At 50.1% G+C, this 26,279-nt stretch overlaps 1 protein-coding gene across 5 annotated transcripts in view; it reads left to right on the top strand.

The window, feature by feature from the left end:
* The window catches only part of RNF220 (ring finger protein 220), a 219,629-nt gene that overhangs the window by 124,556 nt on the left and 68,794 nt on the right, over window positions 1-26,279 (top strand). For all 5 annotated transcript variants that reach the window (XM_058842397.1, XM_058842398.1, XM_058842395.1 and 2 more), the window contains 2 exons: window positions 11,556-11,685; window positions 24,925-24,970. In XM_058842397.1, the coding sequence (XP_058698380.1) occupies window positions 11,556-11,685; window positions 24,925-24,970 (176 nt within the window). The remainder of the gene's footprint in view (window positions 1-11,555; window positions 11,686-24,924; window positions 24,971-26,279) is intronic.

Consider the following 26,279-nt stretch of genomic DNA (forward strand, 5'->3'; position numbering starts at 1 on the left):
TGTGTATCTGAGGCCTCATCCTGCCCTGCTCCTGCACAGCAGGACCCTCACCCAAACAGTGTGTGTTGTGCCAAGTGATAAGGATGAAGAGTAGTCCCTAGCCAGGGGTTCAGAGGTCCCACGAGGGATACTAGGGATAGAATGACCTAGTTTGGATTTCTCTAATCCCCTGAAGCCAGATTGCCTTGAACAAGTGCAGACTCTGGGAAAAAAGTCCTTCAGCCAGTAGTCAGGTGAAACCCAGACCAGATCACAGCCATAGATCTGCTGGGACGAGCAATTCCTAAAAGTGAGCCAGGTGAGCTAATTTTGATGTTAATAATATGTCAGCACATTTTACAGTTTAAAGAATGAATTCAGTGGAAAGAAAAAGTGGATGAAAAGAGCAGCTAAGCTTTGCATAGGAGGGATTAGAGCCTGACATGGAGGGAAGACCTGTCCTTGCTCTGGAGAGCTCCAGGAGCATTGCAGAGGCTGGCACAAGAGTCCCTGGGAAACCCTCAGCAGTCAGGACAAGAGGGGCAGATGCTCTGGTGGCTCACCCATTCCCTGCTGGTGTACTCCAATTGGAGCTGCAGTCCCTGTGACCTGGCCTGTGCCTCCCTAAAATGCAGCATTACCTTGGCTGCCTGTGGCCAGACAGGAGGCTGGAAACAAGTAGATGGAGCCTTAGCATCTGACTGACCACCCATCCTTCCTCCTTGCCACCAATGTCAGTGTGAGCAGAGAAGAGGCATTTTGTGGTCCTTTTCCTTACAAATCCATTACCAAGAGTTTCTGGAGCAGAATGAGCTGTTAGCAAAGGCAGAGTAATCCATGCCTGTTGGCAGATCCCAAGGTAAAAGGTTCCACTTGTTCAGCTCTTGGATTTACACTTTACTAAACAGCTCTGTGGGCTGCCTTGTGATGCACTGTGCACGACTTTGCCCCTTGGTGCTCTTGAGTGCAATTAAGTTGTGAGCTTTTTTTAGATGTAACTTGACAATATGCAGGTTAGGTTTGTATTTTATTTACAGCTTTTACTTGGGGACCAATAAAACCCCAGCTGGCTAATGTGAGAGCTAAAACTTGCATCTCACTCTGCCTTGGATATCTTTTCTATGGTAAACTATTTATTTGCGTTTCATCTTGCACAAGCTCCTCTTTCCATGCTGAGAAGCCAAGAGCTCCAGGGGCTCTTTGAAGACTATTTGCTATAGGATAGCAACTGGAATTCTCTTCAAACATCCGTGCCTGCTTTGTCCTATAACTGGCCTCTTTGGTGTCAACATGCAGTTTTGTGCGAGTTTCCTGTGCAAAGCTAACATTTGCACATTCCCCTGGCAATTGTGCTTCCAGATCCCTCTTGTTCAAGCATATCCCATCATTTATTCTTGCAGGAATGAGCAGCAGTTACTCCACGTGCCAAATTAGAGTCAGCATCAAGGCCTCTTTAAAAAGGAAGATTTAACTGGGTTGGGAATGACCACTGTGCTGCTCGGGTAGGAGGAACGTGCTGTGTGACCTACGTGTCCAGTCAAAATGGTCCACATTTGGATTGCAAGTATGTGGTCCCCCTATGTCTGAGCTTCAGGCTTTCATCACACAATTAAAGTGCAACAAAATCTTCTTGCAAAATCCCAGTGCATTTCACTGTTGGGCCATCAGACATTTCCACCTGAGCATCCCCCGGACACTGACTCTGGCATGCCAGCAGAATACATGCAGAGGGTGAGATGGCATCAGGCTAGTGACACAAATCATGCTAAAAATGCCAAATAGCTGTGTTTACATGCATTCAGTACCCAAAGGTCATGCTCTTGCCATAAAAAGGGAGATGAACCCTGGTGAGATGGGAGAGATGCTCCCAAGGATGCCTCTGGGAGGGAAAGATCAAGAACTGTTGCTCATAATGGCACTGGCTGCTAAAACAGTCAAAATAATCCGGGGGAGGATGCTGAGGGGACAGATGCAGCTGGGGTCCTGTCATTTGCTGGTGCATATTACCAGTGGCACCCCAATGTGCCCATTCTCCCTGGGATGTTACAGAGCTTCAGTACACATACCCCAACATCCAGCCCCTCTTTAAACCCCAGCAGTGGTTTCTGTTACATGGATCAAAAAGGCCAGCACGAGCTCTATGAAGACACAGAAGGGAAAATATTTTGTTTCTCTCCAGTGTTATTTTTCACTCCTTCTGTTTCACTTTCTGCCATCTCATGACTCTCTAAATTCATGGGAGCTCTTCCTCAAGGTGAAATGAAGGCTCTGGGCTGCATTTGGTAGTGCCGACAACAGGGGATGAGGGTCAGGGAGGGTTAAGCAGGGAGGGGGCAGTGCAACAAGGCGGCCTGATCTAGTGATTAAACAAAGGGATTCAGCCAACATGTGTAAAATTAAGTGATCAAGAGTTGATTACAGAGTGCATTGATTGTGTACTGATGGATTAAACAGAGTCGTGCTCGGGATGCGATTTTCCGAGCTGGGCACGAAAAGCACAGGCAATTGACGTGTTGGCCAGAAGGACCCGCTTCTCCCAATCCCTGGCTTTTATACATTCTCCGGATAAATCTGCAGAGAAGCCCGTGGAATTATAATCGATTATCCATTTCTCAAAGTCACTTAAGGGCCCTGAGCTACAAGCTAAAGTGCCGGTGCTGCGAAGAGGCATTGGGTATGCGCCGGCATGTGCAGGTGCTGGCGCGAGGGGAAAATGTGGCAATGACCCTGTGTGCTGCAAGCTGATGAATCTATTTTCTTGTAGGAAATAGTTTTGACAGTTCAATATCTGTGTTTTCGATATGTGCCCCACACATCCCCTAGGGAGGAGAGGAGCTGGAACGTGGCAAGGAGGGTGTGGGTGGGAGGCAGGGAAAGACTCTACCACATCACCCCTTTGAATTATAGGTGTACCAGTATATCACCAACTGAACAGGCTGCCCTCCAAGTCAAGGGCATGGGAGCAGCATAGCTGCTTGCAAGTGTCCTCTGCAGGGCCAGGCTTGGGGTACCTCCCTGGGTTGTGTGGGGACCCTCAGCATGCCTCAGCCCACTGGCAGTGGGGTAGTTCCCAGGCTCCTGTTTCACTGACAGTGGTGAAGGCAAAGACCCATTTCCAGGCTGATCTTGTATCTCAGGATGCAGTCAGGTCCTTTGCTGAGGACTCAGAGGAGCAGGCAGGTGGGGCTGAGACAGCTGAGCAGCTGCAGCCTGGTGTAGGATCATCCTGCACATTTTATAGGGAGCTGGATGTGATGGTGGAATGAGGCTGGGGGCAGAAACCCCTGCAGGTCTCCTCCAGTCCCTGTTGCAGGACTGTCACCCCCACCCTCAACTGCATCCCTGTTTCTTGCTAGATGAAGCAATCAAGGCCCAAAACAGGCCTCAAATGTGTACAGATCTCAGACCCTGGCTCTTGTACAGTCTCCCAGACAGATACAAAAATGTTTCTGTGAAACTCCCACCTTTTCTAGTTCCCACTGCCATTATTTTTTGTCATTTGAAGAAGGTTCTTTGCTCCAGGTCTTTCCATCCCAAGAGCTAATGCAGAGCATAGATAGTTAAGACACACTTTGGCAGTGTAGCTACACACTCCTTCACCCTCTCCACCAGGCCAGCAGAAACTCCAGGCTGGGCAACTGGTTCAGCCAGGGACAAGAAGTGGCCCTTGTACCAGCAAACAGGGACAGAGGCCAGGCACACTGGTGAATGTTGCCCAGCTGCCAGCCCTGGTATTCCAGGGCAGCTGAGGAGGAGGAGGGATGGTGAGGAGCAGAATCATTCCCTACACTTTGTCTGGTAATGATGAAGACGTGACACAGGAGCTGAGAGATCTCTGGAGTCTTCTGCCTGGCTGCCTATGTGCTGGGGAGCGTGCTTTGTCTCAGTGCCTCATTTTGCAAGTCCGACTGAGGAAGGACTGGCCATGGGCCATGGAGTCTTCAGAACTGCAGGCATGATCCCTGGGTCCCATTGGCTCTGGTTGGTTTGTCCACAGCCTGGCCAGTCTTGAGTGCATGGTATAACAAGACCCATGGGATGGAGGGTGGCTCAAGGATGTGGGGGAAGGAGGTGCATCATGCCCCAGGAGATCCCCCAGGATGGAAGAACAGAGCTGTAGGATTCCTTCAGCAGTGTTTCTGCAGTGCCATGTTTGCTGAAGTTAGGGGTCCCTGACTGATGCTAGGGAGACGCAGCTGCTTCCCAGGACTTGTATGTTTGGAAGATGAATCAGTGTCTTGGAGGAGACTCCGGTTTCTTTCCAGGAGCAGAAGATGGATAGCAGCAAGAAGATACAACTCCATGGTCACGAGCTTTTCCAGACTCATACTGGCACCCGTCAGAGAATCTGGAGTAGAGAAGGGTTCATCTACGTCCTTGGCCCCTGCTGACCTAGTTTGGTGAATCTCCAGCCCAGTGAGGGGTGTGGCTGAGCACTGTAATGCTTCCATGGGAGAAGCCTGCATGGGCAGGCTGCCCAGCTGGGAGTTGCGAGCGAGGAGGCAGGGATGGAGGCAGTGCACCGCCTTCCTTTGCTTCCTCTCGGTGTTTCTCTACTTTCCTCTTGTGAAACCTGGGGAAGAGTCTCTGCTCAGTTCAGCATCCCCACATGGAGCAGCACCATCAACCTGTCCCAGTCCTCCTCTTCCCCTCTCCCTTCCAGGTCCCTGTCATGCTCTCCCTTTCCAGTTCTCCCAGCAGCCTGCGTCCCTCTCATCGAGGATTCATTGTCTTGTCAGCCTCTAGTTAGCCGGCATGCGTACGAATCATAAATTACCCCGCCCGGGCCTCTGCTATGCTTCAGCACAGACAAAAAAATTGCACTCCATCACCGTGTCTCCCGGCTTTTAGTGGTATTGATCAATGCTGCTCCCTTCCCGCCCCCCCCCTTTTCATTTTAACCGAGCCGGTTAAGTGCAGTATCTTATTTTGTGCTGGGACAAATGAAAAGAATATTAGCAAGGGCTGAAATATATCTCTTTTTTATCTCTCTGCTACTTTTTTATTGAATCTTTCTGAGTAGGTGGCTTTCCGCAGGATGACAGCCTCATGACAGGCTCCTCATTAGAGCTGAGACAGTAATTGTGATGCATTTCCCTGCGCGGCCTTTTCACTTCTCCCCCCGCTCCTGCCTTTCCTCCTCTCTCCCTTTCCCCTGATTTGTAAAGTGATTGGATGTACAGACTCACTCAGTTTCTTAAATTATTGCCCAGCTCAATCCATCTTCCACTGCCCCACACCGGGCAGCCATGATCTCTGCAGATGGAGAGCCAGGGGTGGATCACAAGGGGTTCCTCACCTCTCCTGCTGCCAGGCTGCCACTCGCCATGACAAACATGGTGCTGGACCCAACAGGACATGCAACAGCCTCTGAAGAGCCCAGGGTGCTGTTAAAGCATGCATTTTTACTGAGTGACCCATGGGATCAACCTTAACTTGGGTTAACTGCATGGCAGCAGCGCTTTACCAGTTTACACCAGTCCTCTCCAGTATTCAGCTTGTCTGGACAGGCAGCTACAAGAACAACTCTTTCTTAGGAAGGAAATCAATATTTTAGCAAGCTTTTCTGACTCAGATTCCTCTGTAGTTTTCACTCTCAGGAGAAGCAGGTGTATTTTCTAAGCTGCTTGGTGGCCCAGATACCTTAGCAGGGAGCAGTGCCAGGGATGCAGCAGCCTGACTACAGGTGACCCAGTTTGTTCATGTGGTTGTAGAGGTCCCTCTGTCCGTCTGTGTCTCTATGTGTTTTATACACCCTAGGTGTATAAATCCAGCTGTCACTCATCCCATCTCTTTGCTGGATTCGAGGCAGGACTGGCCCTGTGCTGTGCCAAGCACAGTTCAAATCCAGCTTCTTCTGGTGCTCTGCAGCATCTTTGTGCTGTGATGCAGGAGTGATTCCTCAAAAACATTTTCTTAGCGGAAAAGGATTTTTTCAGACCTCTCCCACCTTCCTACCTGTACAGACCTCCAAAAGGCCCGTGCTCTAAAGGAGGTCTGCTCAATGCAGGGTGATTCTTCAGTGGTCTGGATGTGCTTGCTGCTCTGTGGGGTGTTTGCAGAGTTAAGTTGTGCTGTGGATGCAATCACGGCTAGACACTGAACCCAGCCACTGCACGCAAACCTGGAGTCACCTCACTGCCTGTCACTGTCTCTAGCACCTGGGTCTCAGCTGCCCTGTGCAGAGCAGCTGCAGCAGGAGCCAGATCCAGGGCACCTTGTCCTGGGCAGCAAGCTGAGGTCTGCATCCCCCAGCTAGTCAGGAGCCTGAGGGATGGGAAGGCCCTGACAGAAGGGAGGTGCCCTGACCTCAAGTGCAGGTTTTTGGGGGCCTATAGTTTTTGGTGCCAACCAGCAGGATCCAAGGCAGTGTCCAGCAGGCAGGACACTGCTCCATGGGGACAGCACTGGGACCACACCAGTAAATAACAGGGAGATGGGAGAGCAATGAGTAACATTATTCCTGCTCCCTCACTTTATTACCAAATACTTTCTGCCTCTATTGTTGTTCTGGGGTGCTCTGCGCTGACACATGAACCATCTCTGCCTTGAGCCACCGTTGTCATCTCCCTGCCTTGTCTGCCACTTACTACCAGGGGTCTGTGAGCCTCATCAGTTGCGGCATGGGCTTTCCAGGAGAAGAGTGAGTGTTTTGCTATTTCCAAGCTAATATGGGGCTTTCTTTGAATTATTGTTTTTTGAGCTGGAAGGAAAGGAGGCTTGTCACACAAGATACCTGCTATCAGTACACAAATAACAGCAAGCCCATCATCAACTGGAAAATAATCGCCACGGAAACCGAGTTGCAGAGCAGCCGGGAGGGATTATTACAGGTGCTGGCAGTGGCGATGCTGTCAAGGAGCCTGTGTCAGCACTTCCATTACCACCCACCTTGTTTCAGCACGGCCCCCAAAGCAGGGCACAGGGCTGCAAGGCCCCAGAGTGGGGTCATTTATATTCAGAAGAGTTTCAGATCAACTAGCTTTGATTGGGTTTAAATGATGGAGTGTTTAAGAGGGAGAGAGCAGAAATAGGAGGGTGAGATGGAGGGAGGCATCTCAAAGAGGCGAGGGTTTTGTACTCAGAGAAGTGGAAAAGAGTTTGAGGTAGGAGAAAACAGGAGTTGGGACTGAAGAGCTGGTCCTTACGAGAGCAAGCTTCAGCTGGTGACAAGGAAGGACAGCATGGGGAGGCACAGGTGGCACTGCCTGTGCCACCCATGGCAGCAGATCCTGGGGAGGCACCTGACTGTGCATCAGTGCAGATGAGCAGTGGAGTTATAGACAATTTATTTCATTCATTTGGCAACTTGCTGAGCTCCTGTGCAGAATGAACCCTCATGCCTTGTAAACTTTGCTCAGTGAGTGACTTGGGAGCATTGTTTACCCTGTGCTGTGTAGTGGTGAGGTGCTGTATACATCCTGTGCTGTCAGCACTGTTGGTGGGCTGGGTTCTTTTTACTTAAATGCTCTCCAAAACAGTAGTTCACATTCTGCTTGTAAGGGAAAGCTCTGCCTTCCAAGTGACACACTCCCACCCTGCAGTGCTGTCAGGGCACAGGTGCAGGGCAGGAGCAGGGATGACTTCATGGCTCCATTCCTATTCAATACCATGCTTGTGTCCCCAGAACCTGAGCCCTGCTCCCAGCCTGGAGCCCAGGTCCCATAACCAGCTGCTTTGCAGGGTATCAGACATTTCCCAAAGGAATTATCTTGGATCCATATCAGTGTGACTGAATGAAGTATCCAGCCCTCTGTCCCCAGTGGGATCAGGAGGGTTTGTCCAGTCCCTACCTGGGCTGGGATCCATTTGCAGATGCCCTCGAAAAGAGCCTGTGGACAAATTCCTCCACACAGGGGTGCATCTGCGTATTGAACACTCTGCTTTCAGAGCAGGAAATATTCGGTTTCAACACTTGGAGTTAAACATTTCCGCAGAGCCCAGGAGACCGTGCAAACAGCGGGAGCACCAAGGCTCTGCCTTTTCATCTCTCTGGCACTGGCGAGTGGGGGGTCGGCAGCAAGGGAAGCACGGCAGAGCTGCGGAGGGTAAACACTGGAGCCGAGCCTACTGAGTAACCAGAGAGTGAAGGGGAGAGAGAGGGGCAAAGAAAACAAAAACACAGCTGCCAAAAAACAAAAGCCTGAAAAGAGCCATTCAGTGTCTCCCAGGAGCGGGTTTGGCGCAGGGCAGGGAAGGACAAGCAGGGAGCAGGCGTAGGTCCCTCCTGCTCAGGGATATGGGCCCTTTGTTTTGCCTGGTCAAATCAGTGCCCTCCGTTTGGAGGGGTAAGCACTTACATCCCAGCACGGTCCAGCCACACGCATGATGCAGCATCCTTTGTTTGCTCCTGGATATCAGGGTGTCCCTGCTCTGGAGAGGAGATGTGGGATGTATGTATCTCTCTCCACCCTGGCATTCACAAAGCCTGAGGACTTGCCATGCCCATCCTCTCCCTCTCCTCACAACCCAGCATCCTGCACCATGAAGATGGGTACCACTGCCTGGAGCAAGACACCACAGTGTGGGTGTGTGCCAGGCTCTGGGCATGCTGCAGATGTGGATGCTGCTGATTTGGGGAGACGCATCCCAGGAGGAGCCTCTGTTGCACTGTAGGCACGCAGCGGGTTCCACAGACCTGGGGAGGCTTGCGTAGGTGTCCTCCTGGCACGAGAGAGGATCCCTCCTTTCTGCCTGTCAGTAGCACTTAGCCTTGCTCCTGTGAAAGCACAATTGTCAGCCCCCTGGGCCAGGAGCTGGGGCACCTTCTGTCTCCTGCTTTGCAATCTGTACATCAGGGACTTGGCTGTATGTCCAGGTTGCTGTTCTCCTGCCCCTCTGGAAGCCCTTGTTTCAGTGGAAGCACCAGCCTCCTGCACTCACCGGAGCAGGGGGATCTTCCCCAGCTGTCATGGGGATGCGGAGTGACAGCTGTCACATCCTTCCTTGGCACAAATTCATCACTGTATCATTGGTGTAGCTGAGGGGTAAGGCCACTGCTGCTCATTTCTCCTGCTGGCCTGGGCTGTGGTTAGGAGCAGCCATGGAAGACAGCAAGACTTCTTCCCATGGGCTGAGACCCCTCCTGGTTGCCCCAGCCATTGAAATCCAAAGTTGCCTCTGCTTAGGAACATGCACCCCATGGAAGAGTACCGGAGAACAAGCAGGGCACAAGGGCTTCGGTGTGCAGGAGGTTAAATATCCCACCAGTCTGGTGTACCAGCTGGTCCCCAGCAGGGGACCCTGACTAAGCATCCCGATCCAAGGCTGTCAATCCCAGTTCTGTGGTTTGGGACAGTCCATCACCTCCTCCAGCAAAGGAACATCTCTGGGCTCCCCCCAGAGCAGAGACACGGGGATGCTCAACCTCTGTTCCACCCTTTGGTGCTGCTGAGCACATCCCAGCTCCAGCAGCCAAAGCTGTGGATGGTGATGGGGGCTTGTGGGCCCCACGGCAGTGGCCTGGGCCAGGAGTAGGGATGCAGCGTGGTAGGGCAGAGGGCAGCCTGTTTACCCATCCATCTGTACACCCCACAGCGGGGATCCAGCAGGATTTCCCGTCCGCTCAAAGGCTGCCTGTTTATTTTGGGATGGAGACTCAGACAGCTCCATTGTTTTGCTGTGAAGTTGGGGTTATAAATAGCAGGTGGTCGGGGACGCTCCTGGACTATTTTGGGCCCCCACTAGACAAAAGTGGAAAAGCTCCAAGAGGAAGGTGGAATTACTGAAATGCCGACCTTTCCCGCAAGGGTCGGCAGGAGCTGGGTGTTTGGGTTTGAGTTGGATTCTGGGCATTATTTAAACATGAGGGAAGGAGGACAGAGGCAGATGTTCCAAGTTGCATGGGCTGAATGCTGCCAAAAAACAATGTGTCCTCCATGGCAGAAGGGTGGTGGGAATGAGGATCTGAGGCACCTGGGATCTGCCTGGGAGCCTCTGGGAGTGGCCCAAGTCCAGAGGAGAGACCAGTGGGGTTTTCCTCCTGGCTCTGCAAATGGGAGAATTCCCAATGGAAAGGGAAGCTGGGGAGGCAGGGAATGCACCATAGCACTGGCCTGCCCCAACTTACCCCTTATGCCTCAGTTTCTCCCATCTTCTATAGAGGTGCTGAAGGAAAGGGCAAGTAATATCCCAGTGATAGCCCTGCTTCCACCAGATACATACACTTTGTCCTCTTGGAGGGCAAAGATAAGCCGAAGTGACTCTCAAACTTATTCCAGACCCTTTCTCTTGTTAAATGCTTGTGCCATACAGTTATACAGGGAGAAGCAAGGATGCAGTAAAGCTGCTCACACCAATGTTTTATCCTTTGAGAAGGGCTATTCCTTTAATGGGGATTCATTTAACTGGGCTCCACCATCATTAGGAGCCATAAAATGGTACCTTTTTCCTCCTGATTGGAAGGCCACATTGCACACAGTCCCCTCGTATCCAGCACAGGCTGCTTTATTGTGCATTACTGTCTCTCACTCAGATTTAACCAATTTGATCCATGTCTAATACATAAATAAATAATCCAGCAGGAGGGTTCATGTTGGATGACAACAGGCAGCTGTAAAGCACATTTCTCCCTGCCAGAGCCATCTGAGCCAGGCTCCGCACGCCCTCTCATGAGCAGAGCTGCTAGTACAGCTGGGAGAGGGGGCCTGGGGACCCGCGGGCTTCCCTCTTTTATGGGAACTTCATTGTTTGCTTTAGAGTTTTATTTTATGTTAAATAGACGCTGTATATTCCTTACAGAGGGTGCAATAAAGTTTCTGAGCTGGAAGAAATTGGCTTCAGAGCAGGGAGTGAACCAGGGACATGTGGCTGGGCAGGGAAGCAGAAGACAGGATTGAGAGTAAGGAGGGTGTGAGGAAATGCATCGCTTACAGATCTGCCCCAGAGACTCAACCCAGCTAGGGATTAGGGTACACAGGCAGCCCCAAATCTCACCCAGGGGAGATGCAGCCCCAGGGGTCCCAGAACTCCAGCAGTTGTGGGGTCTGGAGCTGTTGGTGATGCAGAGAGGACAAGAGGCGCTAACCCAGCCCTGGGACAAGCTGAGCAATCCTGGATGAGCTCCCTAGCACATCCACAGCCTCATGCCATGGGTTCTCCTCTGCCTCCTAACATTGTGTGCCCATGGAGATTTGCTCTGTTCTTCACAGGGAGGATCAGTCTGACCCACCCAACTTCAGGAGTGTCAAGGAGTATGAAAACGGCTCTTTATAATGAGTTAATAGGAAGAGGAGCAGTGTTGTGTCATCCATCTACTCCAAGTCGTTATCACCTGAGCCTCAAATGGGAAGCTAGGTTTGCACAAAGTCACTTTCAGAATGGGGCAGTTGCTGCTCTTCCTGTAAGACTGGAGGGCGCACAGCCAGGCTTGGGATGCTCTTGTGTCAGTTGCTGTGCCACTGCAAAAGAGAGCCACTGTTTGCCCCAGGAATTGTAGAATGGGGAGAGAATTATATACCATGAGAAAATCCCTGGATTTCAGTCCTGTGCTAGGACAAGAACCAAAGAAGAGCACAGATGATGCTGATGGCAGCTGATTGGAGCTAAAGCTTTTTCCCTTCTTTTCCTTCTCACAGGCAAAAAGAAAGCAACTTTGTTTGACAGCCAGGCTCCGATCTGTCCCATCTGCCAGGTCCTTCTTCGCCCCGGGGAGTTGCAGGAGCACATGGAGCAGGAGCTGGAGAAGCTCACACAGCTGAACATCAGGTAAGCAGCTCCCTGGGTGCACCAGCATCCCTGGTGACCCAGTTGGGGCACCTGCATGTGGCAGAGAAGATGGTGATACCCACAGCTACAAAATGTGGGAGATCTGGTGCTAGCCAGTGGGGCAGAAACATTTCCCTGGAGTTCACTGCAATGGTAAAGTCAGGCAGAAATTCCTCCCAGAAGTCACAGACATACCTTTCCCTGGGGATGTGTGAGCAGTTCCCATGTTGCTGACATCCCATGATGGAGCAACCCTGCAGCATTGGTGCACACTCTTCCTCAGCTGCCTTCAGCTCCCTTTTGCTACCCCCAGTGCAAAAAAATTCACCTATTTAAAAAAAAAATAATAATTGCCTTTTAACTGCTAGCAGTTATTTAGAAAATGTCTGCAGCCAAGGGTTGGCAGATCCCTGCCCCTGCCTTAATAAAAGTCAGCAGCCTTGGGAAAGAGCGTGTTTATTTCAATTATTAATGAATTCTCCGGTCATTAAAAGGTGAGGAAAGGAATCAAACTGCCTGCTAGAAGCAAAGTTACATCACCAGGTGGTAGGAGAGAAGAGACAACATGTGTGTCAGTGTACCAGGGTGATGGGTTGGTGACATGGCTGTATACAGTGCAGAGGATGCAGAATCCATCCCTGCTTGGCTTGGATCTTCTTGGATTCAACGATAGCTGTTGAAGATGGAGGGAGCAGGAGGGAGCTTTAGTTAGAGAGAGACCTCCCAGAATGGATCTGGGCTGAGATATCCCAAATTCAGCACCCACACCCTCAGGCTGAGACCACGTCCTCTATGTGTTGCACAGGAAGATAGGGAAGGGGGGAGGCAAGGAACAGGCAGCCCATTTATCCCCCGCGACACCCAGTCCCCTTGCAAGTGTAATTTATGGTGTAATTTGGGCCACATCCAACTTAATAAAGGGCCACTGCAAATTAGTGAACAGGTTTAAATGAACAGAAGCAATTAGTGCTCTGAGGAGCCCATCAAAGAAGTTGGGCCAATATCAGAGTGAAACTGAAACTGCAAGCCAGGAGCAGAGGCTGGCTGGCGCGAAGTGGTGATGGGAAGGTGGCGTTTAATGGGAAAGGAAAGGAAACCCTAAATCATAAAGCGTGACAAGGGCCATTGTGGGCCAGCTGACAAATGAAAAAGAATGGCATTATTCCTTTAAATAACAGCAGCAGTTAGAGAGGAGACAGCTCTCCCTGGCTTGCCCTCTCTTCCCTGGCCTGCTCCACTCGGCCACGCAGGCGGCAAGGAAGAATCAGAGGTCTTTATTAATTATTAAATAACGACTCCCTCCGTAGTGTGATAGATAACGTTCAATCTAGGCAATGGATTCGGGCAATGGAGGCTAATCGGTAACACAGCAGCTCCGCATGGGGATGGGCTCTCCCAGTCCTGGAGGGAACCAATGCAGGGACCAGTGGCAGCAGCATGCAGGAAGGGCAGGAATAGTGGGCAGGATTAGCAGGCAGTGGGGTGTGAGGGGTTGAAGTCCCATGCAGTGCCCAGCCCCAGCAGGCAGCTCACTATAGTGGGTTGCTCCGTTTCCCATTCCCCTACCTTTCCTGCCTGGAGAAGCCAGGAGCAAGAACACATCAACAAGAGAAGAGAGAAACTAATAATGATCTCAAATAACCCAATAAACATAAAAATAAAATGTAGGCCTATAAACGTGACGGGCACCGGCAGCCCTGGCCGCTCCCTGCCAATACCGACTTGTTACCGAAATGGCCGAGCAGCTGTTACTTATCAGTCTGATGGGGAGAAGCAAACCGGGGGCTGCTTTCCAAGGGCTTTTTTTCCTTTTTCTAATTTAAAGAGGATGCAGCCAATCATGGCTTGTGGTGTTAAGTTTTAATAAACCTTAATTATTTGCAACAAAATCATAGATTTCCTGTGCTCCAGGTTAGGAAGGCAGATCCCCTCCTGCCCACTGAGCCTGAAGCACTGGAGGCTTTGTGGGCACTGGATCAACTCTATGGAAAAGGGATTTCTCCAGATGACCACAGGAGCTTCTTGGGGCTGAGATACAAGGAAGCTGTAGGCACCACCTGGATGATGCTACCTGTGCTCCCAGATCACCGCAAGCAGTTCACCCACTCCAATGAACCTCTTTCTCAGCTGGTGGGAATGGGGTTTGCTATCCCCCAGAGACAGGGACGGCGCTTTTCCTCACCATGGGCAGTGCTGATGTGACCATCCTGGCCTCAGGACAGGAACATCTCAAGGTCAACCCAGCTTGAGCATCATGCAGTGAGGCAGGAGGAACCATGCTGGCAACAGAGCAGCACCCACCCATGCTGAGGGAGCCCTGTGCACGTACCAGGGACACAAACCAGCTATTAGACCAGTGAGGAACATCACTCAGGAGGATCCAACCCTGCTGCAGGGTCCAGCTTTCCCTTGAGAAAGCTGTCTTGAGTGGGAATGAAGTATCTGGGTTTCTAGCTCGGCTGCCTTCTTGGTGTGTCCAGTCCCCCAAAGCATAGAGAGAGACCTGCATGTGCTCACCCCATGGCTCCTCCACCCTGTGTGGGTCCAACCAAGCCTTGTGCACAGCTCCACGTAGCGAAGCAGGGCTCTCTGAATGCAAATTTCATTTCTGAGCCACTGGCGCTGTTTCAAGAGCCGGCAGCCTCCGAGCCCTTTTTGGTGTTACATATGTAACAGCCTCATTGAACTTGACATGTCAAATTCAGGCCATTTGTGCAAAATCTCCCTTTAATAATACCGTTTCATTTCGCTCAAATGAGACTTGAATGCATGTAAAATGGAAAAGGATATTTAAGCGCTAACATTAGGCAGATGTCTTGCCAGAGGCCGATTGAATATATGAGATTTTGAAGTGCTTAACACGTTTTCGGTGCTCCCTCTTAGAATATGTCACCTGGCTTTCTTTTTTTTCCCCCTCTTTCCCTCCTCACCTGCCCCCCCTTTAAGTGAAGGATATAAATTGAAAGAAAACAAAACTACAAGCCTTGGTTTTATGGGGTTTAACTCTTGCCAGGCAAGACTGTTGGTATTCCTCCTCCAAAGAGAAATTACCTTGGAGCTCACCTTTGCAGAGCACAGGCTCAAATCAGCAGAGTGGGAGGTGGGTGAGGGGTGTCCGATGATGCAGGGCAGAAGGGATGCTCTCCTTGCTCTGCCTGTACAGTGAGAGAGCAGAAGGTGCCTATCTGAGCAGCTCAGTGCCACCCAAGGTAAAGATAAGAAATAATAGCAGCGACCCTTTGTATATGTCTGTGCCCTGTGCCTCAGCCAGGCTGGTTGACACAGAATACATGAATATTCCTGGTCTGTGAGCATGAAGCTGATCTGGATGTGAGTCTCCTATCCTCACTCAATATATATACACTTGTTTTACACCTCACCCGTGTTAAAGGCTCGCAATAAAGCACACTGAAATGTGAGACTTTCTGGAGCTGTCAGTGGCTCCAGTTCTGAGCTTCAGCTGGTGCTCTGGCTGCAGCTGCATTTCCCCAGCCTAGAACTACCTAGGGAGTGCAGGTGGGCACAGCATTCTAGAGCAGCACCCAGGGGTGTCCCTCAGGACACACACATCCCCGTGTGCATTGCTGCGTGGGTCACCCTGCAGGTAAATACTGTGAGCAGAGGTGGCAGTGGACAGCAGGACCCTTCATTCCTGCCTGCTCTCCCCAGGCAGTGACCGCAGAGCACTGCTGATGGAGGGGATGCTGGGTGGAGAAGGGCAGGTTTAGGGCTCTGGTTCGAATTCAGGGTGGGAGGAAAGATGAATTTGAGGACAGAAGTAAAGAAGGAAGTAAGAGGTTTGGAGCCAGCCTCAGCTGATGCTCCACAATGATTCTTTCTGGAGTTTGGGGAAGAGACATTTATTGGCTATTTAAAAAACCTTAGGAAGTCACATTACAAATATTACAGTTGCTGAGTTCAGCAGTTTGAAGGTTAGGAATGTGCTTTTGGATTTAGTGGTTTTAATAGCATAACAATCTCTTCTTGAATATGCAATGCTCCTTTAAAAAAATATATTTGGCAGGGGTGTTTTTATTTCACCATGTGACAGCTGCCAGATTCTCCCCTGCATTGCCATCAGCAAACCTATGCTTCAGAGCTAGGATTTCACCTCCCCAGAATGGATGAGCTGTATGAATATAGCTGGGGAGTGGTCCAGGGAGTAGAGCAGTGAGGGTGGTGATGTTCTCAAAGTGCCCCATGGCTGTGCAAATTCCCCCCTCATTCACTTTTCTTTCTTTTTTTTCCTTTTCAATCAGTAATTTTTCTGAGCATGTTTGTGCTACAAAGCCCATGCCCACCTGTTGGCTGCTGCCAGCCCAGGCCAGCGGCTCTCATTGCTCCTTGTCATTCTGCTGGGGGCGTGGGGACACATCCCTGCACATCCAGCATCTCAGGAGCTACTGATTTCCCCTAATGACCTTTCTGTGTGTCCAGGAATAATTTCTCTTCTGCTTCTGTGATTACGAAGCATTTCCTGGAGCACAGAGGGCACTGGGGTCTTGCACCTTGGTGCAAATGGAAAGTGCTGCAGGCTGTTTTCTCTGACCTCAAAGATGCTGTCAGAAAGAACCAAATAGTGTCAGGCAACGGAGGGCAGAGAAAGATGCAGTGGGAAGGCCTGTGTCAAAGCGGGTGAAGTGCCCAGATGGGGGATTTAGCTTGACTTTTGGAGCCAGCTTTGATTCATGTCAGAGGAAAAGAGCCAACCACAGGACTATGGTGCTCCAGCTCCTGTAGCAGTATTCACTGTACCTCTGCCCAGGATTAAATCTTCCTTTGGGCTCTGTCCGAAGCTTCCTCTCCCTTGTTTGCACACATGCTCTTTTTCTCTCACTGTTCTTAATCCTCTCTTCTTTTGCAGACGGGGTAGGAACAGAAAGTGCTTCTTCAGTTCCTGGCACTGCACAGAGCATCCTCAGCTTGCTGTGAGGAGCTTCAGTTCCAGGTTTCTTTATGTAGAGAGGCACAGCAGTAGCTCTTCTCAGGGGACAGAGGCATCTCTGGGCCCAGTGAGATACGGAATAAGGAGTAAATTAGCAATATAGCTGAAACACATGTGGGACCTTGGGAGATAAACTGGTCACAGGGCAAGTTGACTGTTCTTGAGAGATGGCTCCATACCTATGGAGATGCATCCTGCTTTTCACATCTTTCACAGGTTGCTTTCTCAATGTTTTGTGGTGTTTCTGATTAAAGTCATACCATGCTAGCCCTTCAGAGTCTGCACTGGAGACTCCTGCAAATTAATAAATTGGCAAGCACATCATCCCTGTGGTCCCTGTGTGCTCAAATGACAGGGGCTTGGTCTGTTTCTCCTGTCACAATAAGGACCCAGAGCACGTTAGGAGATGTGGCTCACACCCCCCTCCTGCTCAGGGAACTCTCTGTTTAAATACAGCTGCTCCTTGCACTGCCCTAGGGAAGTGTTCATTTCTGTGGGTGGGATCTGCCAACTGCTGTATTGTCCCAAAGGACCTTCGAGGAGACCTTCCCAGGGCCAGCGTGGGCAGCTGCTGTGGGAAGGGCGAGTGGCTGTGCTACCAGGCCCAGCAGGATAAATAGAGTGTGTAAAACCCGAATTAGCTCTGTTGTCATGTGTCACATCAGGGTCATGGCTCTCGCCTCAGGTCTCCTTGATTTATGCCTCAGGACTTTAACTTGATGACCAGGTACTTCCCCAGACTTCTGTGCAGCAAATGCTGCAGGTCCACCAGCCTCTCAATGAGAGAGGTTAGAAATGGTTTTGAGTGAGAAGGGTTTTTTCCAATGCTCTGTTGGATACATTATTCCCTTCCTTGCATGCAGTAGACACCTGCAGGCTCTCCAGAGACAGGAAGGAACCCTGACCAACAAGTGAGATTGCAAGCAGGCACTGAAACCTCCTGCTCCTCAACTTATCCCTGTCTTTCTTCCTTCTTTTTGCCCTCTTCTTTTTCCACCTTCTTTTCTTTTCTTCCCTTTCTCCCCCTCTTCTTCCCCCTCCCTCCATCTCTCCCCACCCCCCAGTATCAAGGCGACATCTCCAAGCCAAGTACTTTTAATTTCGCCCGTGGCCCTTGCTGACACGGTGGATATGCACAGCAAGTTAAATTCCCGCCTGATCAATAAAGCAGAAGCAGTGTGTCCGACTGGTCGATATTTTTTTATCTGTCTTCAGCCCAGTCCTGCTGATGACAGCCCCCTGCGCTTCAGCAAAGGCACTCAAGGGCATCGGGCTTTGGCAACACAGCTTTTTTTTTATTTAAATTAAAAAAAAAAAACCCAGATGCCTACAAAAAAAAAAGTTCATGGAGTTTGGCCTTTGCTTAATAACGTTTTATGATTTATCTTAATTTTTAATTGAAAAAAATTTGCGAATTAATTGATTTCTGGGACTTGCCAATTAACATTGTAATTGGGTGCATGATAAATTTCGAGAGAGCGTCATTTTTCTCCCTCTCCCCCTTGTCACCGAGAAGGGGAACTGCGAGGGCAGCTGCTTCCTATCCATACGACCCCCGCTCTTTCCTGAGGTGCTGCTGCCCTCCTCCCCTCTTGCTACTGTATCTTAAAGAAGGAACAAGAAAGCTAATAAAGTCGTGTTATTAGAGTCTCACCAGAGGTGACCCCTCAAGGCATAAATCCAGGCCTGGGAGATGCTGGGGACAGGTACTATTAAGTGCCTGAGCATGCTTTGCAGGTGGGACTGGCTACCTCTCCTGCAGCACCCTCTCCCTGGCTGTGCCCTCCCAGTGCTCCCAGGGGCTTTCCCAAAGGGCTCTGGTATCCCCCAGGGTGTTCAATCAAGAGTTAATTGCCTGTCTACTCATTGCTTCTCCTGGGTGTGAGTCCTCCATGATTGTCCTGCAGCCAATGTTCACCAGCAAAACCAGGCTGCAGGGACAGGTGTGGGAGCTGCTCTAGGGACACGGAATGGGTTTTCACATCCCGTTCTACCCTGCTTCCCTCGGGGAGAGAATCCTGCCCCACAGCACCAGGGGAGCATCCTATGCCACCCATGGCAGAAGTGTTCAGCACAGAACCTCAGCCCTGGAGTCAGGGATGTCCAGTTTCAGGCACAGATGCATCTCCAGCTGAGTGGTATCACCTGAAGCTTTCCCCAGCACTTTAACTACTGTCAGATTTAAATTAAACTTGCCTGAAAATGTCAGCTTCTTGGTGATCCCTGAGCAGGGCCATGACCACCTGCCACCAGGAGGCAGCTAACAGGGTCACATCCCTGTGTGGCGTGTGGAGAAGTGAATGAGCTGGCTGCTGCCAAAATGAGGAGTGAGGACACAGGTTGGGGCAGTGAGAGCAAGCTACCCTGCAGCACTGAGACAGAAACTACCAAGTAAACTGAAGTGTGCTTTGTGTCTCTAGTGCTTCTCCTACCCACTCCACGTACTATTAAGGATCACCTCACCACAGTCTCCTCAGGTGTCCCATGGATCCTCTAAACTCCAGTGAGCTGGGATGAGGCTCCACTGTGCCATCCTCGTGCTCCTGCTGCACCCCAGTCTGTGCAGGGAATGAAAGATGCCAAACCAGGTGGAGGGACCCAGGTTCCCTGGCAAAGCCACAGATCTTCCCACCAGCCAGGACACTGGAAAGGCCAGGAGCAGTCCAGCTCCAGGTCTGCCAGTGTTGATGGCGGGGAAACATGTAGGAATGGAGAGAAATTTATGAGGAGAGGAGTCTGTTTATTATCTAGCCAATGTGGTGCTGCTGATACCATGGATTTATCCTCTTTTGTTCCTCCTCTGATTTGTGTCCCTGCCCCTCACTATGGCAGATTAATCACGGACAGAAAGGGAAGAGAGACCCTCCAGCTTCCTCCTGTGCATTTAGAGGGTGGCAATGACAGCAGCCTGGACCCTTCACCCGTGGCTTTTCCTATGGAGAGAGCACAAGCCAGGCAGCTGCCTGCCCTGCTTAGAGATAGCCCATTCCTCTCCTCCATGGCAGACCCCAAAGAAGGCAGAGACTGCTGTCCATAATGAGAGTTCATAGCTGAGAGGCACTTCTCATGGGTCAGAACTTCCAGGGTAGCACAGCAAGTGAAAAAAATGTGTGGGTCACATTTTCCCTTGTCCATGCAGTGCCCTAAAAGGGCTATGAACACTCCTTAAATTGCCTTCAGAGCTGTGATACCTGCAGTCCATTCCCTGACTCCAGGGTATGGATTCGAAGGCTGAGGTTTGGAACTCTGGAGGGCAAAGCCTTCCTTTGCTGCTGACTCTCAGGGCAGCAGGAGGCCTGGGAAGGGGTGTGTGGAAACCCAAGGGTGAGAAATAAATCTCCGGTCAGTTATTTACCCTGGAGCAATGCATATCTTCTGCAGAGCCTCTTCTGAACTGCCACATGAGCTGGGAATAATTAAACAGTCATTATAGCCATGGTAGCAAAGAGCCCCCCAAATCAATCTAATGCATGACCTTTCCCTCTGATTTTCCTTTTTATTTTTCCAGCCACCTCCTTTTCAAATAGTGGGAGAGAAATGAAACTACCCCCCAGCCACAGTCTCGTCTTTGGCCCTGCACACATGGACCATCACATCCTCACCCAGAAATCCGTTATCCACTCTGAGTGGGGACAGGGGGTACCAGAGGTTGATAAAGGAAAAAACAGCAGGGCAGAAAGAGTTGGGGATGTGAATAGGACAGAGCAAATAAGGGATTTCAGCATGGTCAGGTCATGCCACAGTGTTTTATGATTCTGCTGCATTTCATCTCTTTGGGGGAGGTGGGTGACTGCCCTGTGGGTCAGATCTGTCACAACTGACTGTGTTGGTCACTGAGGTCTCACAAATACTGACTGGAGGAATATGTGGGAAGCACGTCTGGCACTGTAGGTGTAGAACATTTCGAGCCCTGACTGCAGCCTCTCTGGCAATTCTTTACCATCATGCAGCCCCTTTTCCTATCATGATCCCATGGTGCCACTGGAGGAGCCACAGCAGGTTAAAATCCCAGTGTGCTTGCTGTGACAGCACAGATCACACCTGGCCATGCTGAGGGCTGTCACCTACAGATAGGTGTAAAATCAAACTCCCATTTCCTTATTTAAGCATCAAGTGACACTTCCACTTATTTAAACTGGCATTCACAAAAATCCAATTCCCTCTCTACCCAGTGACTGCTCCATTACAGCTGGCGTAGCCATCCACACGGCTCTTCTGGAGGCTTTTGCTGCTGCCGGGGCTCCTATCCCAAGGCTGCATATTCAAGCCACAAGTCCCACAGCTAAAAATAAATTGTTTCCAATTGTTTTTGTGGGTTTTTTGGGTTTTTTTATTAAATACATCCATTGGCTGCAAAAATCTTTTGGTTTTGCAGGATGTCATCTGGGAGCTGCACAGGCTGATGCCTGTCAAACCGGGAGCTGCTGGGAAGGGATTTTGTGGAAGGGTGGCAGAGCTGGAAGACTCCAGCTACATAGAAGCAGCTCTCTTACCTGCTCCTTACTGGTTCAGTGTCCTTCAGGGATAAGCAGAAACAACTGTAGCTGCCTAAGCTCAGAGAACTTAACCTTCAGTTAGTGGCCTGATTTTTCCCTGTGGGAAGAAGCATCAGCTTCCATTCATGGGGATGATGAGGGACCACTCCTTGCATATTGCCTTTTTATTTCCCATGGCAAGCACACCCCAAAAGGCAGGACCATAACAAAGTAAATAGGTTTTAAGGTCATTGTGTGTAATAGCAACCCTGGCAGAGGTAGAGGAAACCCCACGACTGTGGATAAGGAGGGCACATACTTGGCTTGCTGAGCTGCCCTTTGGGAAATCAGAACAGAAGCACTGGGCCTGAACAGCCCCTTGAAGCTCACTCAGGGACATGCCAGGGGATTCCCAGTTGCACCTGGGGATGCTCCTAACCGAATGTGTGCCTAGCATTAAAGGACATCTGCATGTCTCTAGTGTAGCCTGAGTTCTGCTTTCACTGTGAAGAGCCTTACTGAGAGGAAAGGCTCCTCTTAAAGCTGATGGTCCCTAATCTAAATGAGTGGTGTGTCCCAGAGCATGTGGGGATCTGGTGTGCTGCTCCTGTTAACGGGTGATGCAGTTGCAGCACTGGGCAGAGCCCTCTGCCAGCACCAGGGCAGGGGCCTTATTTTGTCCCCATGGGGACATCAAACATCCATGAGAATGAATGAATGCACTGACCAAACTGGTGTCTCTGCCCCAGGAAAGGGAGCCAGTGAGGAAGCAGTGTTGTGTCACTTGGAAGTGCAAGGTCTTCAGGAGAGAGAGAAGGAGACTGCCAAAATCACTGGGTCTTCCCAGGGTGTTCCTTGCTCTTCTTTGGTACTTTGAGGGGGTTGCCTAAAAGGTAAAGAAGTTGTTTTGCTGTAATGAACTAGATAAACAATTCCCCAAATAGATTAAAACTAACTGTAACTTAGAAAAGCGGGTAGTAATTATATTTTATTAGCTAGCAAAACACCATTTTTTTATTTCATAAGATAATTCTGTGTAAATCACCTTAATTAGAAGTGTCAGATGAGCCCGTGAATATCGTACTTAGTAACTAATTTCCTATGTACAGGTTATAATTTAAAACACATGGATCACTCGCTGAGTGGAAATATGCTAGCCATGAAATAATGTGGGGAGTGTTGGGGTTATTACTATGTAAATGTGTAATCATTTCAGACCACTGCAGCCTGGCTGGGTGATTAAAGAGAATCCCAAGGTCTCCAAAGATTGTGCTGTCTGCAAGGGCCTAGAGCAAAAAAACTTTAAAAGGCACCGAAAAGTGTTTGAACTTTAAAGGTCTTGATTTCCCTTTTACCATTTTTAATTTGTCTGCGGTGTTTATGGAAGGGAAGGTTTCTCTTTGCTGACAGCCTTTCGATCCTGAGCCCGCTGCCAGCATTCTTAAGAGGTGCGGGGGGCTGCAGCCCTTGTAATTCAGGGGACTCTTCAGTGGGATGGGGAAAAGCACCCTTGAATTGCAGGATATGGGTGCTTGGATGACCTGGATTTATGTCTATTCCTAACCCATCTCTGGATATAAAAAAAATCAAATTGCAAGCTCTTATTAGTGATAGAGTAGAGCTACATTGCAAGAAAGGGAGTGAGTATTAATAATTCTCCAGATGAAGAATAAAATAAAGTCTGCCAAGTTACCTGAATCAGTCTCCTTCCTTATCGGTCCCAACAGCAGAGGCTTGATCTTTTGGCTGACCAGAGAGACTCTTATTCTGAAAACTTCAGTTTCCTGGCCCTAACACCATTTCTAGGAGGAATTAATTATATTCTTCCTCTTTCCCTTGAAAACGAATAATTTTAAACACCTTTAACAAGAAAAGGGAGGAAATGGGTTTGTTTTTTTAACAAGGCATTTGGATTACAAAAGGAAAAAAAAACGTTGTTTCACACTTCATGTGATTGAGAAATTCAGCGTAATGCTGGAGGTGGAGGGAGAATGGAAATCTTTCCCGTCTTGCTTGCTCTTGCACAGGCTTGAAGTGGTGCCAGGGCTGCATCTCAGTGGGCAGCAGGAACTAAAACTACTCTGTGACACCTCCTGAAGGTAGAGAGCAGAGCTGGGGGACAGGACACAGGGGTCATCCTGTACTGTTGGTGAGCATCCCACAGCACATTCCCTCAGGGAACTGGGGCTGTGTAGGAGGTGATGCCTCAGCCCATCCATCCGTGATCCCCAGGAACCATAGCTGGGAGCAGAGCTGTGGCATTCGGAGTGACCTGATGGCAATGGATAACTGTGTGTTTCCACCATTTCAGGGCAGGGGGCAAAAGGCAGTAGCACTGGGAGAGGAGGGGGGCCATAGCCCCAGGAGAAAACACCTTCCTCCATCCCTGCTCATTTCATAACACCCAGCCATCTGCCAAATCAAGGCAGATTAAAGCCAGCCAAATTCAATTTTTCCCTGCTGGCACTGCAGCTCGGCATCTGGGGCTAAAGTGTCCCCGACAAAGCGAACATGACAGGCACATTGCTTTTTTGTCACATCTAGTACCGTGTTGATCTTCTAAAAGTCTCATAAAAATTTATTGATGTCTCCCATATTGCTGTGATTGAGAAGAAAGGAGCGCGGGTGTGCGGAGCCGGGTGCGCGCGCGCGGGCGAGCGTGTGTGTGCGTGTGTATATTAATGTTTCTGAAGTAGATCTGATTTGATATGTCTTGTTCTATTGTCAGCATCTGTTTAGCGAGGCTTTTTAATACTTTCTGGCTGCCGATCACTCATCCTTAGCCTGGGATGCAGGCTTGCATACAAATTTTGTTATTAAACACAATTCCATTCCCCCCCTTTCCCCAGCCCCCGCCTCTCCCCACTACCCTCCCCCCTCCAGCCACCCACCCACCCATCCATCATCTCCCCGGGGCTATGGGGAGCTGGGAGCCAGCCACCCCACCAGCATGTGCTTACAAGCACAGGCACTGGGCTTGGCAACATATTTCAAGAGCCTTTTGCCTGCTGCAGGTGCTTTGCATTGACAAATCGAATCATGGGGAAATAATTTATTTCCTAATGCTGTTTGCAGCATGTTAGCAGGAGAATTTACATGAGAGAGATTACTTTAATAACCAAAAAATTACAGTGCAGGCCTCCCCGCCATGTCGGCTTTGATATGTAATTGTTTCAAGTTTAACCTGTCTGGAGGGGGGAAGGTGTTATTAAATCTATAGCATCTCCCGCTGGCGAGGGCAGGCGAGGAGGAGCACCGGGTAGGGACCTCCTTCCCTGCTAAATGGGGAACAAGCTGAATTAACAAATCACTTCAGCCTCCAGCAGAGCTGCTGCTTCCCCAGTGTGCCTGGAGCTGAGGAAATCTTTTTTTTCCCTTGCTCTTACACCGATTTAATCTCATCCTCTTTCCTATTCTTTTTTACATTGTGCCTGACCCTTCACAGGGCTCACCACCTCTGCTCCCCTCTGCCTGGCTTTTTACCCTGTGCCCCTGCAGACTTGCCCCCTACAGACTTGCTCTCTGCTTTTTCCCAGTGCTGGGAGAGGAGCTGTGCAAGCCCCAGGCAGGGGGAGAGTTGGTCTTTGACTCATGTGGCTGGTTTGGGGACTTCCACTTGTATGACCATGTTGTTACAGCTGGAGAAATAGTTGGCACTGCTCTCCTTCCCATGCCACTCCAGTCAGGGTGAGGAGGCTCTTGTTGGTCCAGGGAAGAGAAACAATGTGCTTTGCTATTTGACCTTATGAGATCTCTCAAAGCACTCCCCTCCTTGCCTGCCAGTTTTGTGACTGACCTTGTTCTTTTCTCTCTTGGCAGCAAGAGCTCCATCCTGAAGGATGCCATGGCAGCAGGCACCCCCAAGGTAAGTGAACAAACCTCATGTCTTGGTTTAGCATATTTTTCCTGTCCCCCAAGGGATGTTCTTTATACCCCTTCACCTTCCCAGCCTGCTCCCTGTCCTGCTACTTGCTGTCTCCCAGGAAGGTGGCCACACTCTGGGGGCTGGTGTCACTGGGGAAAGCTGCTGTCCCCACTCAGCCGCTGGGCTGGAGCAGCCAAGTCCCTGCACAGGGCTCTGCATTCCTTGTGCAGCCGAGGAACAGTGGAGCTGAAGGACCTGCTGGGCTCTGGGACTCCAGATTGTGTCTAATGACAGCTAATGAAAGCTGATCACACGCAGCCTGAGCTCAGCCTGGGAAATCACGTGTGGGAGTTCATGGAGCCAGAGCCATATGCCAGCTTTGGAAGGGGAGAGTGGGCCTGCCTCAAGGGAGTGAAGCACACCCAAGGAGGAGCCCAAATCACTAAAATACCCCATCTCAGCCTCAGTACCCTCCCCAGGACTTACCTCCCATCCCTTTGGCTCAGAATGCAGAAATACAAAACTCACAGAGCAAAGGACATCATTTAATTATTTGCTGTCAGCTGGACTTCATGTGGCACAAGGGTGGGAAAGACTGGCGCTTGGGCAGATGAGCAGGTAGGAGCACTGCAGGGTGCTGCACAGCCTTTGAAAACCATGCTGTCCTCTCCAAGGTGGGCAAAGGCAAGGGCTCCAGGTACTCCTACACTTCTGATGACACAGTCCAAGTGAGGAAGGCTCCTGGCTTCCAGACAAGTGCAGGGCATCTCTCACAGGAGATGTCTTAATGCTTGTTTTATTAGACTTAATTCTCATTCCCCACTGCTTTTTCTGGATGCTTATGGTGATTTTTTTGGCATGTGATGTCAGAAGCAAAGACTGACATTTCAGCTCTAGATTTTCTCCTTGGGGCTGGGTGTCTTGCCAAGAACATCAACGCCTTGTATGCCCCACCAAGGGAGAGGCCTGGGAGCCACTGTGCTGACCTGAGTTCCTGGCAGGTAGGGATGACTCCCAAATAACCCCAACAATTTCCCAAACCCTTCAAGGGAAAAAAGAAATTGTAATGATACTCCATAGTGCTCCACACCTTTGTCTCCTGTATAACTATACTTTGCTCCCATATTCAGTCTCAGGGAGATTAGGAGGAGAGTGGAGACCTGACTATTTCTCCCATGAAAACAAGCAGAACAGAGAGGAATCCCCAAACCCACCACTGCTAATAATCCACAGAGTGTGAAGCTGCCTTGGGATGTCTTAAAGGAGCTGGAAAGGGCACCAGCAAAATGAAAGCATCTAGACTGCAATC

Source organism: Poecile atricapillus, chromosome 7 (assembly GCF_030490865.1).
Source record: "Poecile atricapillus isolate bPoeAtr1 chromosome 7, bPoeAtr1.hap1, whole genome shotgun sequence".
NCBI lineage: Eukaryota > Metazoa > Chordata > Aves > Passeriformes > Paridae > Poecile > Poecile atricapillus.